At 54.7% G+C, this 16,066-nt stretch overlaps 2 protein-coding genes across 2 annotated transcripts in view; both read right to left on the bottom strand.

Moving 5' to 3' along the window:
* CAMK2A (calcium/calmodulin dependent protein kinase II alpha) overlaps positions 1-2,207 on the bottom strand; it is a 69,862-nt gene extending 67,655 nt beyond the window's left edge. Inside the window, exon 1 of the mRNA XM_008014977.3 lies at positions 1,965-2,207. Coding sequence (XP_008013168.2) covers positions 1,965-2,026 — 62 coding nt within the window. The 5' untranslated portion in view covers positions 2,027-2,207. The remainder of the gene's footprint in view (positions 1-1,964) is intronic.
* A 6,554-nt stretch (positions 2,208-8,761) lies between these two features.
* ARSI (arylsulfatase family member I) lies at positions 8,762-15,662 on the bottom strand. Its single transcript, XM_008014981.3, has 2 exons — positions 14,483-15,662; positions 8,762-11,031 (listed from the first exon to the last, which is right to left on the bottom strand). The coding sequence occupies exons 1-2, from the start codon at positions 14,791-14,793 to the stop codon at positions 9,633-9,635; spliced, it is 1,710 nt and encodes a 569-aa protein (XP_008013172.2). The 5' UTR covers positions 14,794-15,662; the 3' UTR covers positions 8,762-9,632.
* Positions 15,663-16,066: the final 404 nt, after the last annotated feature.

Genomic DNA, 16,066 nt, shown 5'->3' with positions numbered 1-16,066 from the left:
CACTTTGAGCACTTGAGTCACATCTCAACTCCATCTCACTGTACTCATGACGCAGTCCCGCCAGAACCCAGTCTTGGTCACTCCCTGAAAGGCAGCTTCACAGCTAATCAGGGAATTCTTGGGTTCTAGGCGAGCACTGGAAAACACCTGGAGAGGGGTCCCTGCACAAGTCTGTAGACAGCCTCAGTCCTCCAGAGCAGCCCCAAACATTATGTTCCTGCCCCTACCCGCAACAAAACACATTCAGAAAAGCCGAAAGTCTGCAGATAAGAGTGAGCACACGTACACATGGGGGTATGTGTGCTCAAGGGAGGCGGTGCATGCCTGTAGGATAGCGTGTTTGTCTGTGTGTGTGTGTGTGTGTGTGTGTGCAAGCAGCCTTCCTGTATACAGTCACAGGGCCACCTCCCACACATATGCAGACACCAGCATGAGCTCACACATGCCTGTAACACCCATACTCCCACATAGGCCTGTGAGTCCAGGCCTCACACATGCACACACGTGCGTGTGCACACACACGTACATCATCCTGTGTGCATGACCCCAGCCTTCACATAGATGTGCATATCAAGACTTCCCAGGAACACCATTGTGTCCACATCTCACATGAGCCTCCTCACACACCCCTAGACCTCACACACATGTGCTTTCCTATGTGTACACAGCTCTAACCTGCCATACATGTGCACATATAATGAGTCATGTCCACACCCTTGTTCTCATTCAACCCAGCCAATAGCACTCCTGTGATACTCACACACATGCACCCTTGCCGGGCACACTTGCATTTTCAGGCCTTACACATGAAGCACCTCTTCCTAGTGCACATGCATGAATGCTTGCACGCCCTTGCAGGGCACACCAGCGTACTCCAGTGTCACAATCAATTCCCCTCAAAAGCCCTTTTACAGCCACACACATCACTCCTCCTCAAAATGCACACTAGTACACACACATTCAGAACTCACACCAGCACACACCTGCCTCCAGGGTCCCTGCCCCGTGCTCCTGCTGCCACAGCAGAAACCAACCAGGGCATCAGTGCTCCTTTGCCCACAAGGCAAACTCTGCCTCCAAAATACACCCAACCCTTGACCCATCCCAGGATCCTCCAGAAACCCAGCTGGGGACATCCAGGAATCCCTCCCTGACACTCCACACCCTACTGGGTCACCCACAAGGGGCTCCCCTCTTTCCTCACCCTCCCATCCTTCACTACACAGCAGTCATCAGGGCAGAAAATGAGCTCTGGGCTGGGCAACTTTGCTTGTGCAGAGCCACTGCGCCCTTCATACCCCAGCCCCTGAAACAACGGTGCCCCCACTGCAGCTTTCCTGGTTGCCCCTCCCCACCTCCCAACACCCAGGAAGCCTGCCATGCTCAGATATTAACCCCTACTGTACTGATGCCCTCACTCCTGGCAGGAGCTGAGAAGGGGAAGGTGGGGAGGGAGAAGTTGGCCACTCTGTACAGTCACTGTAGGTGTCTAAAGTCAGGAAGAACTACTGGGAGCTGGTGAATTCTCTGTCACTGGAGGTATCTAAGTGGAGGGCAGATGGCCACCTCAAGCAAAACTAGAGAAGGAATTCCAGTTTTGGACCCAGCTGACTAGGAAAATTCCTTTTTAACCCTAAGTCTCTAAGAATCTGTGTGTATCCAGGTTGTGTGTACTTGTGTGCATGTGTGTGTGTTTGTGTATGCGTGTATGTTGGCATACACTGTTAACCCTTCATCCCTACATACGCACTCGCCTGGCTAGCTTGGCACGTCTGTGCACCCACAAACATGCCCACACCCGACTCTGGATGCTCTGTGCACAGGCAGGTGCCCCCAAACCCATGCAGCCTGCCTTCATCTGTGTACACAGGAATGCTCCCCAAGCACTGCAGGCACACACACTGCTCGAGACCCTGATCTCCCCGCCCCCCATGCCCTCCAGGACTCCCTGAGGCACAACTCACTTGCCCAATTCCTCGAAGAGCTGGTACTCTTCCGTGAAGCGGGTGCAGGTGATGGTGGCCATCCTGGCACTGGGCAGGCAGGTGAGGCTTGGGACTGGGGGACCAGGACTGGGGTGCTGCGGCTCTGCTCCCGAACCTAGGGGCCACTTGCCTGCCCGTGCTGCCGAGTGCAAACAGAGAACTGGCTTGACTGACGAGCCCGGGGCTTCTGAGCAGGGCACTGTGGCTGCTCACAGCCTCGCGAGCCTTCGTCAGCATCCAGGTCCCCATGGCAACCACCTCCGAAACGCCCTGTTCCCGTTGCCCCGGTAACTGCCTCCCCAACACCTGCCTGCCTTCCACTGCGAAACCTGCTCTCGGACGCCCTGACCATACCGTACACAATACTGCAAGCCTGTGTGGGCTTGGGGGTGGGATGGACCCAGGACCCCTGGGGTGATGGACCCAAGGAGGGGCTGGAGGAGGTACAATAGAACAAACTTTGTCCACAAGTGATATTTTCTCTTCCCACCTCCCCCACCTCCAACTGTGGGGCCCTTGTAGCAGACGGGATGGGATTAAGTGGGGCAAAAAGGCAGTTGCCATGGTAACAGCCAGTGGGTGCCGCATTCCGGATGGTCCCCAGGAAAGAATGACAGGATGCAGTTACCCTGGCAACTTCATCTCTAGAGAGACAGGTATTGCCTGGTTGCCCTGGCAACAGCTGGGTTCTAAGGTTTACAGGGAAACGATGGCTAATTCACAGGGATGGCTCTCCCTCTGTGGATCACTGTAGTCTCTGCAACTGTCTCTCTGTTGCCCTCTGTATTTTTTTTGTTGTTGTTGCTTCTGCCTCTGTCTTTCTTGTTATGCTCCTGCTCTTTCAGCTCTTTTACCACCTTGTCCATCACACTAGCGCTCTAGTTTGGCGGAGAAGTGCAGAGGACATCCCAGGATTCTGGAAGGAACAGCCCTGACTGCCTGCTCATCCCCACCTCTCACAGCTGTGACAGTTGCTCCCCTCCAGAGCCTTCCTCTGCAACCTCTCCCCAACCCCATGCCCCCAAGGGGACCATGGTAATCTGGTCTCCTGGGGCTCATGTCCCAGTTTCTGCTTGTGCTTCCAGTCAAGGTAAAAAAAAAAAAAGGCGAGAGGGGACTGTGTGGAGGTGAGCATGGCATGGCTTACCCGGGATAGGCCACTGGCCAGAGACCTGCCATGAAATCTTCATTCCAAAATTTTGTGGGCACCTTCCCTGCCAACTTCAATTCTTCAGGGCATCAGTCATACCTACAGTCACAAGATCTTACTCCAAGGTCTTGGAGTTAAGAAGAAAAGGGACTGGAGTTTAAGACTAAGGATGTAAGTTTGAGCTCTGATTCTTGGACATTTATTTTTATTTTATTTTATTTTATTTTATTTATTTATTTATTTATTTATTTTGGAGACAGAGTTTTGCTCTGTCACCCAGGCTGGAGTGCAGTGGCACAATCTCGGCTCACTGAAACCTCCATTTCCTGGGTTCAAGCAATTCTCCTGCCTCAGCCTCCCGAGTAGCTGGGATAACAGGTGCACACCATCACGCCTGGCTAATTTTTTGTATTTTAGTACAGACGGGGTTTCACCATGTTGCCCAGGCTGGTCTCAAACTCCTGAGCTCGGGCAATCCACCCGCCTCAGCCTCTCAGAGTGCTAGGATTACAGGTGTGAGGCACTGTGCCCGGACTTTGGACATTTATTAGCTGAGTGATCATGGGCAAGTCACTCACCCTCTCTGAGCCTCCAGCTCCTTTTCTACACAACAGGGGAACAAAGATGCCCTGCAGAGGAAGGCTGTGGAGATGGACTGGGCTAAGGGCTGTGAAGGCCTTTGGGAACCATGTAAACAGGAGGCCTCTTTCTAGGCTCCAGAGGAGGAAAATGAAGGTTTAAAGCAGGCCCATGACCACCCCATCACTCTATCTTGGACTTGGAATCTCAGACCCTACATACCCCTTCCCCTCTCCACTCAGGAAAAAGGGTCCTTGGCCCATTTCGCAGCTTGATGGGCAGAGGTTTCATACCAGCACCTGCCACCAGTGAGCATGGGTTGGCTAAAAGGATCCAGGCATCCAGACCCTCAGGGATTCTAGCCCACCCCTTCTGAACCTCCACATCACCTTGCTAGTCCTCTCACTTGTAGGACATGTTATCTGCTTATTGGTATTCTCCAATCCCACGAAGTCCCTGACTCACTACCCTACTTCCAGGGGCCCCCTGGAGACATCCGGATAACCCCCCCAATTCTGCCCCTCTTCCTGGGAGTGGGGTTTAGGGGAGAACGAAGGGTGAGCTCTCCCATTCAGCCACCATTCCCAGCAGAGGAAAGGGAGGGCGGCAGAGGGAAGAGGGGAAGCGAGCAAGGGAGGAGGGGGGTAATGGCTTAGCCACTAATTGCACCATTACCACCTTCAGAAAAAGGGAAAACCACTCAGTTTTGTTTCTGCGCACAATATGCTTCCCGCTTCAGCCGCCAACGTTGCAATTCAGAGGCAGAGAAGAGAGGCCTGGGCCCGGGGGCCGCACAGCCGGTGGGCAGCAGGCAGGGCACAGAACACGGTGGCCAAGCTACAGGACTATGTGGGGAGGTGGGGGAGGACTGCACTGCCACCCTCCTGCCCCAGACCCTCTAGCCTGTCCCCCAGGAGGGGATGGCTTCCACAGAAGAAAGTGCTGCAAGAGCCTTTAGTGACCACTGAGGCCACCTGCCATTGCACAGGAACAGGAGAGGCAGTGTTGCTTAGTAGTTAGGGTGACTCCACGACGTACAGGCTATGTAGTTTTGGATGAATATCCTAACTTCTCTGTGCCTCTGTGTCTTCATCTGCATAATTGGGTCAATAATATTCCCTACCTCCAGGCTGTTCTGTACATTAAATGAGACAAGCACAGCGGCTGACGCTATAAATGCTCAATAAATGGGAAATTACTATCAAAAGTCCTCTCCCCTCACACACCTCTCCCTGAATCACAGAAGCACACACCATCATCTTGAGTCCCGGCACTTCAGGGCACTGTTCCCTTAGTCTGCACTAGAGTTTAGCTCGTGGTTTGGAAATCACCTTGTCTAAGCCTAGTTTGCAGCAATTTCTGTAGAACAAAGAACTAGAGCTGGAAGGAGAGGAACCACAAGGCTCTCCAGCTCATCGGGTGCCAAAGGAATGATGATACTGTTTTAAAAGTTCACAGTAAAACAAAAAGCAACCATGCTGTGAGACTATGAGGCTGTATTAATGGAAATCTAATGTTCTGAACTGGGGCAGTCCTGTGTGGCTGGGTGCTGGCCTGACCCGTTTCCTCTCCCCATTCCCACTGATGAAATGGAGCAGGCTTAGAAGTGAGCAGAGCACGTGGGGAAGGCCCTGGCATCGGGTCCCTCAGAGGAAGCTGTGAAGGAATGGAGGCAGGAAGATGGCCACCTCTCTCCCTGTCTGTGATGTGGACCATGGGGGCAGCCTCTGCGGCTGCTGGGAGCAGGGCCAGCACAGCCCCGCTCCTGTCACCTCTGTCTTTCTTCCCTACTTCCATCGCTCCTTTCAACTCTTCTTTCTTCTTCTCTCCTCTCGCCTTCCCCTCTCCCTCATTTTTCCTCTTCCCTCCTTTGCATCCTTCCTTCTCAGTTCTCCATCTTTCTCATCCTTTTTACTTCCTTTCTGGTTTCCATCTCCCTCTCTTTCTATCACTCTTCTCTCCCTCTCCTGCTGTCCTGCACTATGCATGCGGTCCTGGGGGATGGGCAAGTCGAGGGCTGCAGGATCCCGATAGTGGAGAGATGGCTGGAGAGGGGGAAGAGAGAGGAAGAGGAGGGAGAAGAGGAAGAAGCTCCCTCTGAAAGTCTTAAACATGAGGACACACATACCCCTCTGAGCCTTCTGGAGCCTAACTCAGCAGTGTGGGCACTGCCTCGGACAGGCACCCCCCACCTTCCTGAGGGTAATAGCCACTCTGCTGAGAAGGCATGACTGCTAATTCACCACCTCCCCTGAGCCCGCCGGGCTAGCAGCTGTGCCCGGTGGTGGCGGGCACTGAGGAGCAAGCCGTGCCTCTGTGGTGCTGAGAGAATGAGCCGATGATTGCATCAGGGGGATTGTTCCTGCCAAACTCCCCACTCCCCAGGGCCAAGGCAGACACAAGAGGCAGCACGTGTGCCCCCATCTGCAACACGCATGTGGCATTCGAGAGCAGGCCTGCATGCTATGGGCTGGTGGCCAGGGGTGGGAGCCCTGGAGGTTGCTGAACGCAGCCCTGACATGCCAGAATAGGGATTGGCATGTGAACACAGGCAGTGCCCCACGGAGACAGAAGGGATGAAAAGTGACCAGGGCTGGGTTCCTGCATGGGTGATTGTAGCCCCAGTGGCATTGTGACAGCCAACTCAAATCCCACCTTCCACAGCCCACACACGTGCTCACACACATATACCCAAGTGCCTCAAGGTCCTGCAGGGCCTGGGCAGGTACCACAGAAAGCGTGCCATCCAAAGGATCCCCACGGGGCCTGTCCCACTAAGGGCAGTGAGCGTGGGGGGCAGAATTAGTGGAAAGTGGACCAAGAGAGAAATGGTTCTGCTGAGGGTCTGGGTGGAGGGGGACTGGGTTTATTCATTGCAGTAAGTAAGGTTGGGCCTACATGAAGAAGTGGGGATGTCAGGGATCAGGGAGCAGCACTGTCAATGAGTTCTCCCACACAGGAGGCACTCCTTGCTGGGGAGAGTGAAGCAGAGAGCCATGGGACAGAGGACAATGGCTACTGGGCCAAGGGCCGCACAGCACTCCCTGCAGTTAGAGGACCTGAGTTCGAGTCCTGGAAGAGCTTGCAGGAGGTCTCCCCAGTGGAACCTCTACTTCCTCCTGAGAAAGATGGAGTCCAGAGCACTGGCTCTCCATCCAGGTGTGGGCTATCTCTTGGCCCTTGGGAAATGGGTTACCAGAGCCCAGGACTCCACTGGCAGGGCCCAGCTTGGACAGGCTGCCCCCTGGCTCTGGCCCCTGTAGCTGGCAGATCAGCTGCCATCTGGTGCAGCCAAGGGAGAAACAGGGGGTCTCACCAGGCATCTCTGGGCTCGACTTCCCCAGATCTGTGGCCCGAGGGGCTGGAGCTGCCTCTGATCTGCCCTCCCTTCCCTCCACACCAGCACAGGTGCTCAAATGGTACAAGCACCTGCCTGGCAGTGCCAGTTGGCAGCCTGTCACAGAGTCTAGACCCAGGTGCCCCGGCTGGAGGAATCTTGGGCCACAGGAGATGGGAGGGGGCTGGCGGGAGCCATGCTGATTCCTGGAAAGAGCAGAAATCACCACGGGCTGAGCCTGTCATTGGGCTTCAGTGCTCTGCGGCACCAAAGACCCTCCACTAATCTCAGGCCTAGGCCAGCCGTGAGCTTCTCTAGACCAAGTTGCAGGCTCAAGCTTGCGTGGGGCCACAGGGCTGTCTGCTGGATGCTGGGTTGGGTAGGACTCAGCTAGGCAAGCTCTGGGCTGGATTTGAGACTGGAACGAGACCTGAGGCCAAGTCTCCTTCTCAGGGCACCAGGAACAGGTGCCAGCCCCGACCCCAGCTGGTCTTTCTTGGTTTAGGTTGGTCACAGAGAGTAAGCCTCAGTGATTAGGGGACAGCAGAAAGGGCCATTCATGGTTCTGCACTTGTGGTGCCAAAGGGCAGGGGCACCGGGAGAGAAGTGGGGGCTGGAGCTGGAGGGTAGGCCCCAGGCAGGGCTGACTCAGCAGGCACGGGAGAGGCCTCCATACAACTCGTGCAAGCCTGGAGCGGCAGGGAAGCCTTGGCTCCATGCCACCCTGGAAAGGCCCCGCCCACACAGCTGGGACAAGCACCCAGCAGAGCTAGAGTACCCTGAGGAGTGGGCGAACTATGGACAGCTCATCTCCCAGGGTGTGTCAGGCCTGGGCCACCGCCCTAACAGGTGACTTACTTCTTCAGAGCCTCCCTCCCAGGCAGACTGAAATGCTGGAGGTCACTGGAATCCAGAGGCCTCTGCCTGTCCTGGCTCCTGCCCCACCACACAGCTGGGCATCAACATCATAGAGGCAGGGAAAGATTCTAGTTGGGGGAGGTGATAAGGGGTAAAAAGAACAGAACCAGGAGGAAGGGGCCTAGAGCATGAATGGTCACCTCCACCCAGCAGCCTCAGGCCAGACCCTCACTCCTGGACTCAGCCACCTCTGCAGTGGGGATGGAGCTCTGTAACCAATACCTGAACCCCCACACGTACCGCACCCACCCCACCCCACCCATCCTGCTCATCCACAAGCTGATGAGTCCTAACAGGCCTCCTTTGCCAGTGACAAAAATAACTATTTTCAAAATTCACAGCAGGGCTTTCGCCTACACACACTGCGCCGACTGGAACCTGAAGGGAGATATGCAGAACGCAGTGTACGGATGGAGGCGCACTAAGCGGCAGGCGGGCTCTGCAACCCCCGTGGCCTACTCCCCACCACTCAGCCTGCCCCCTACCCCAACACACACACACACACACACACAGACACACACACGCACACTAGCCCAGAATGGCCAAATGGGAAGTGCTCTTAGATCATCACTGAACATAGTGTGATGTTGAGGCCCAGAGAGGGTCAGGGATGTGCCCGAGGTCACAGAGTGGGTCTGCAGCAGGACTCCCATCCCCTCACCTCCTAGCCAGGCTGTCCACCTCCTCTCCTGTTCACTTGGCCAACAGTGAGCTCATACCTGCCCCCAGGACACACAAGCACACACCCACACCTGCTCAGAGTCGGACAGCACTGCATCCCTCACTTCCAAGTTATGACACTTTAATCAAGTTCACAAGCTCCTCTACAACCTGGCTTTGGCCAGTCTTCCAGAGCCTCATGAGGGAGGCAGAGCCAGGGCTAGCATCCCCACTCGCAGGTGGGGAAATCAAGGCCTAGAGGGGAAGAACTGTGCCCAAGGTCACGGGAGAACCCAGGTGTCCCGGTACTGGTTTGGGGGCTCTTCACAGCTCTTTCCACCACCCTTGGTGCTGCAGCCATTAACGGCCCAGCCAATTTCTCTGGGTACTGGAGGGGCCAGAAGAGGAACCTTGCACCACAGTGCCTGACACCAGTCTGACCCGAGGACTGGCCTAGGCCATGTGAAGAGCCACGAAGGTCAACCCCCCGACCCCTGTGCCTCCACACACAGTGCTCAGGAGGTCCCTGTAGAGAGCAGTCAGACTGCCATGCTTTAGCTGGGGGCCAGGCTTGGAGTTGACTCCAGGCGGCCCTCACCCAAACACCACCCTAGAGATCCTGTGTTAAGGAGGAAGCCCTTTAAGGGTTGTCAAGTGGCAAGGCAGAGGAACTCCACCATGGCCCCAGGCTCCAGGGCCACACCAAAGAGTCACAAAGTCATTAGAGCTCATTTTACAGATGAGGAAACTGAGGCCAAAAACTCGTGTTGGTCACCTGAGGTCACAAAGCAAGTCGGTGAGGAGGCAGGACTGAGACACAGGCATCCCAGTCTGGTTTATTCCCGCCCACCCCCAACCAGGTTCCCCACCCTGTTCAACCAAGGGACTCTACAACCTCCAACTCCCTGTAGATGGAGACGGGACAGGCTTAACCCTGAGAAAGAGCAGGGCCAAGCCGGAGTGGGGAAGAACATCTAGAGGACAGTTTTCTCCCTCCCCACCATCAGATCCGTTGGGACATCAGCCTAGTGTTGAGTTTACGGAAAAAGGATCGAAGCTTGCAAATCTTGCATTTTTTCTTGCGACGACCCCGGGAGAAGCTTCGAGCTCTCCCTTCCTCTTCCTCCTCTTCCTCATCACTGGCCCAGGGCCCCCACGCACCACCATTAAAGTCAGGATGAGCCCGGGGGTTCTCAGCCGGGTAGCGCACCGGGATGGCTGTGCGGTTATATTCGGCTAGGCGAGCCAGCAGGGTGCGGACCACATCAGGCCGCTGGCCAGCCAGGTCCTCCCGTTCATAAGGGTCAGCACTGATGTTGAAGAGCCATACAGCCTGACGGACACTGGCCATTCGTTCCAGGTTCCACCAGCTACCTGGGAAGGTGGCCAGTGTCTGTGGTGGGATCCAATCGCCATAGCCAGGGTCTCCTGTCAGCAGCTTCCACTCACCCACGCGGATGGCAGCCTGCACAGCGGTGTTCCAGATGCCAAAGCCGCCCTCCAGGGAGCCATGCTGGGCATGGTTGTAGAGTGGGTCAATGTTGTGCAGGATCTCCGTGCGTGGTGAGGCCCGGCCCTCGCTGATGGCCGGCCATACATCGTAGCCATCTAGCCCATCAGCTGCTGAGGTGGTGCCACCTGCCAGACCCACCAGGGTCGGGTACCAGTCAGTGATGTGCATCAGTGCCCGGCTTGTCCGTTGCTTTCGCTTGAGCAGGGGACTATGGACAAAGCCTAGGCCCCGCACGCCACCTTCCCAATAAGTGCCCTTGCGTCCTCGGAGCGGCCAGTTGCTGCCCCCCGAGAAAGTCTGACCACCATTGTCACTGGAGAAGATGATGACACTGTTGTTGTAGAAACCATAGCGCTTCAGGGCCCAGGTGATGTTGCGCACAGCCTCATCCATACAGGTCACCATGGCCGCATACTTCCGCCGGGCCACATTACCCATGGTGCGGTAGCGGTACAGGTACTCACGAGGGGACTGCAGGGGTGTGTGTACTGCCTGGAAGGCCACATAGAGGAAGAGGGGCCGCTGAGGGCTGTGGCTGGCCAGGATATGGCTGGCACGCTGGGCGTAAAGCATAGTGGAGTACTGGCCGCTGAGCCCCCAGGCCACATTCTCACCCTCGTGCAGGTCGAAGCCGCACACGCCTGGGCCATCACAGTTGTCATAGGTGTAATAGTCCACATTGCCCGTGAGCGAGCCCAGGAAGGTGTCGAAGCCCCGACGGGTGGGCAGACACTCCTTCCGGTAGAAGCCCAGGTGCCACTTGCCCACCATATGGGTGGAATAACCTGCCTCCTGCAGCTTCTGGGGCAGTGTCACCTGGTCCAGGGGCAGGCAGTTGGGCTGCCGTGGGCGGATGATGGAATGCTGGAGTCCTGTGTGGATCTGGTACCTGGTGGGGAGGAGGGGAAGGCACAGAAGGCACAGGTAAGCTACAGACCATTGCTCTGGCCATCCAGTCCCCAATACCACTGTGAGGTGGGCTGTGGTCCCAGCACTACCAGCAAAAATAATAGCAGCAACCACCAGGTATTATCGAAGGTGCTAAGCACCTCAAATGCATTATCTCATCGAATCCTCAAAATCACTGGAAGTAGATCATATTGTCATTTTACAGATGAGGAGATTGAAGCTCAGAATGGCTAAGCAACTCACTTAAGATCACACAGCTAGGAAGTTGGAGAGTTAAAAGTTGAACCCAGGGTCATAATGACAATAATAATAGCTAATACCGAGCACTCGCTGTGAGCTTGGCATTACACTTAGCCTCTTATGTGAATTATCTTACTAAATCCTCACCACAAATTCGGAGGTACATATTATTGTTCCCATTTTCCAAATAAGGGAACTGAGGCTTGGTAAATTAAATTACTCGCTGGGTGACTCACATGGCTCGTAGTCGGAGTGGGATTTGTAACTCAGGCAGTCTGGCTCCAGGCTTCAGAGTCCCTAAGCTCTAAGCTATTAACTTGCTCTGGGGCCTAGAGCAAGCCCTGCTCTCCCAGGCAAACTCTTACTCACTCTTCAAAGCTCAGCCCAAATGTTATCCATGCTATAAAGTCTTTCGTAACTCTCCCAAAGAATTAGTCACTTTTGCTTCTGGGTCCCCCTAGCATTTAGCACACACCATCGTTTTCTTACTTGGCCGTGGGATTATACTCGTTTGCACATGCTCTTGTGCCCAGGGACATGTGATGGGGCTGTCCTTTATTCAACCTTCTATTCCTAGCATCCAAGTGATGTTCAAAGAGCACTCAATTATTTATGAAATGAATGAATGAAAGACACTGAAAGGGTTTTAGAGCCAGAAGGGACCCAATTCATTCTCTAGTTTACTCACCTCATCTTAAAAAGAACCTAAGGTCTTTTAAGGGAAGGGGAAGGGCCTTACCCAAGGTCACCCAGTGGTCAGGAACAGAGCCAGGACTTGAACCAAGTCCTGGTTCCAAGCAGAGTCTAAGCAGTGACTCTTTTTCAGCAAACTGGGCTGCCGTATCTCTTCACACATGGGGGCCTCAGTTTGCTCCTGTAGAGGAGTTGGTTGAAATGGGAAATCTCCAAGACTCGTCTAGCTTCCCAGTTTTTTAAGACCAGCTCCCATGTGCCTGCCTGTGAGCTCATATGACCCCTTGATCCAGGCTATCATCCTGAGGCAGGAGTAAATGGTTAGGCGAATCCTGAATTCTTCATTTATCCGTTCATATCCCATCTTCCCCCTTCTGTGGTCAAGGCTCCCATGTGATCTGCTTATGGTGTCTTGCCTTTACTCAAGTCTTGAAAGTCCCAGAGTAAATAAGAAGCCTGAAACTTCACAAGTATGTTAGAATCCCACACCTTTTTCTCACCCCGAGGCATCCAAATTAAGACAAGCCCTGAACTCTTGACATCTTTAATCAGAGCACAGAAGTGAGTTTCTCTGTTTTGGTTTCCTTATCTTAAAACTGTTATTGTTGTTACCTATAATTAGCTACTACTGCCATTTTTAATACTAGGCACCACATACATACATTATCTCACTAAATTCTCATTTTAAAAACCTATAGGGAAGTCTATTACCAGCCCATTCTACAGATGATAAAACCAAGGCCCCCAAAAGAGCAGCAATGACCCAAGTTCAGACAGCCGGCAAGCAGTGGAGCTAAACTTTGAACCCGGGTCTACTCAACTCATGCTCAAAATCTTTTGGTGATAACGGCCTCTCCAGGCCTCAATCAAGCTAATAAATTATAGGACTTGATATGAGAAGTACCCTAGGGCCTTGAGTCCCAACTGGGCCTGTCTTCATAGAGGTGGGGTGCTGTGGAATGCTGGTTTGTAAAGTGGATGGGCCAGCTAAGAGTCACCAAAGCCTATCTGCAAGTGAGTCACATGAGAAACTTTGCCTCTCTCCAGCGTGACAAAACACAACTGGATGTGTTAACAAATACTAACGAGGGTTGTGAGCATCAATGAGATGGAGCCAGCTGCAGGGGGTGGAGGGCAGGCACTGACCAGCCACGTTCAGTTACCTTCGCAGATCAGGGGACTGAAGCACTGCCCTGCTGCTGTCTGCTCATTCCGCTACTTAAACCAAAAGTCACCTCTTAGGACAGAAACACTAAGCTGTGTACAACTCTTGGGAATGCAGATTCCTCCTCCCTCTTCTGCAGGTCAGCATTCGTCTTCACCACTACACCACCATCCTGCACCACCACTCCAACCCATACACGCCCCATGCCCCTCCTTCTTTCTTCTGTTCTCCTTCCGGCTCCTGGATCTAAACGCTGGGTGCCAGATCGAAGGAAGAAAGGGCACCATTTGATTCCCAGCTCCAGGACCCCTGCCAAACATCTGGCCTCTCAATTCTATCTCCCACAGACCCTGAAGTAGGCCAAGGGGAACCAAGCTGGACCCTCCCTGAGTCCTTGTCTCAATTTCTCCCATCCAAGAAATAGACTAAGAAACAGGGAGACTAAGGCTTCTGGTTCCTGAGATCACACTAGTGGCTCTTGGGTGGAACTTGGGAGAAAGCATGCCTTGGACCCCATCCAAGGAGAATTAACTTCAGCCCTGCCAAAAGATTTTCCCCTAAGTGGCCAGAGTTTGCCTTCCATACCCCCACCTCCTGTTTCCCTGCTCTTTTAATCCTGTAATCCTGATGCCTCGCCTGTGGACATTTCCTTATGGAGGAAGCAGCATGTCTGCTTGGGGCTGCCAGTCAACTTGGGAGGATTTTGCAGATGAAAAAACAGAGGCTCAGAGAAATGAAGTAACCACCCTAAGGCTACACAGGTCATGGTATCCTATGTGTCTTTCTCTTCCACCTATCAATTCCTTGGTCTTCTCCCAATGTATTCATCAAACAGTATGGGGACCTGAATCCCTCAGGACACATAGAGGCTACCACACATTGACAGCCAAGCAGGTTACACACAAATCATTCCACCGTTGCCACTCTTTTTCAAGGTGAAAACTGTTCTTTGCTCCATTTTATGGACAAGAAAACTGAGGCTTAGAGAAATTAAATGACTTGCTCAGGGTCTCAGTGTCCATAAATAGAAGCAGCAATAAATGTCAGAGGCTGCCATGTTCCTCTAACAAAGGGATGACCAGATGTCTCCACATTGTGTGGAATGTGAGTGTCCTGGAACATCAAAGCAAGAAGACCTCAAAGATGATGAAGCCCATTCAGTGTAAGGCAAGGGTAATTGAGGCCCAGAGAGGGTAAGGGACTTACTAATGATTACACAGCCAATAGGAGATTTCCCAGACCCCAGCACGGGGTGGTACTGGCAGGAGAAATCTACAAATTGGGTTGATTTGGGGCTTAGATGCTCAGCCCCGGGGCCTTGCGCCACGCCTACCTGCCAGTGAGGAGCTGGCTCCGCGAAGGCGTGCAGATGGGCTGGATGTAATAATTCTCCAACTTGACCCCCTTGGCCGCCAGCCTGTCCAGCGTGGGGGTCTCGATATCTGAACCATGGTAGCCCACGTCGTGGTAGCCTTGGTCGTCCGTGAGAATGAAAATGATGTGGGGAGGCTGGGGCGGAGCGGCCGAGCGCTGCTCACCGGCCTCCCCGGGCCAGTCGGCCACGAGGCTCGGCTTGGCCCAGTCCCAGGACAGGTAGCCGAAGCTGAGCAGGCTGACCAGGGAGAAGCCAGTGAGGGCGTGCATCGCCAAGCCGGCCCGTGCGTCCCGGCGCGCAGGGCTCCTGGGGCCTCACCACCTCGCGCGCCCAGGGCGCACCACCGGCCCGCCGGCTCGGATGCTGCGAGGGCGTTTAGCGCCCCCGAGGATGGCCCAGTGTCTGGTCCGGGACAGGCTGCCGGACGGCTGGGCCGGATCTGCTCTGCCGCAGCGGGGCGCTCTGGGGAGGTCAGGCCCGCGCCAAGCTGCCTCCTGCTTCAGCGCCGGCCCAGCTCCCTCTTTGCTGCCTCTTCCCCAGCTCAGCCCGGCCAGCCTGAGACGCGGCGTGGCGGCTTCCAGAAAGTGCTCTCTACCATCCTTTGACTCCCCTCTTCCTTCTCGCCCTGGATTTCTCCCGCCTCCTAATTTCTCTCGCCTCTGCTTTCCCGGCCTCTCGCCCCACCCGGAGTCCTTACAACAACCCAGCTCCCTGCAGGGAGGTGGGCAGGACCCCAGCGGGGAAGGGGAGGGAGTTGGGCGGGTCGAGGGGACACCGCGGGAGAGAATTCGAAAAAGTTGTAACATCTGCCGGGGCCGAGCCCCAGGTGGAGGGGCAGGACGCCGAGCAGCGGCTCCACCTCCCGGGCGGGAAGCCCAGGCCCTCCCGGCCTGCTGGCTCCAGCGCCCGCCCCTGACCGGGATGGGGAAAGGAGGGAGTGGGGCTGCTTGGAATTCGATGGAACAGCTCCGGAATGGCCGGGTCAGACATTCCTCGATCTTGGAGTCTTAGCCTCTCTGAGTGCCAGCCCTCGAAGGAAAGCCCATCATTTTCTAGTCCAACCGGGGCATTCTACAGATGGAGAAACTGAGGCCCGGAGATGAGGCGCAACGCGTCTAAATCACAGAGCAAGTCAGTAGCTATTTCTCTAAGGCTCACCGTGGCTGTTGGAGGCAGCTCCCTTCGGTGAGCCGGTAGAGAAAGGGATGGAGAATGGCAAGCACTTTGGCAAGCACCCAGGGCTGGAAGTCAGGAAGCTTGGTTGTAGCCTTACCAGCTCCCTTCTCCTCAACCCCTCCCTCCTCCCCGTTCTGCAATTCCCAACTAGAATCTTAGAATGCCAGCGCTGGAATCCAGAGGGCAGGGGCTGTTTTATCCATCTTGTATCCACAGGGTGTAGCACACTATAAGTATAAGCTCAATCAGTATATGTTGCATGAATGAATGGATGAATTGGCCCCAGTGGTCACGTAGGCCAACGCCTACCCAAAGAAACCTCCACACCAGAGATGGCAAGCTTGGGGGGACTCTGGAACCCGAGGA

Source organism: Chlorocebus sabaeus, chromosome 23 (assembly GCF_047675955.1).
Source record: "Chlorocebus sabaeus isolate Y175 chromosome 23, mChlSab1.0.hap1, whole genome shotgun sequence".
NCBI classification, from domain to species: Eukaryota; Metazoa; Chordata; class Mammalia; order Primates; family Cercopithecidae; genus Chlorocebus; species Chlorocebus sabaeus.
Note: the sequence above shows the minus strand (reverse complement) of the source record. Positions and strands in the feature narration are given on the sequence as shown.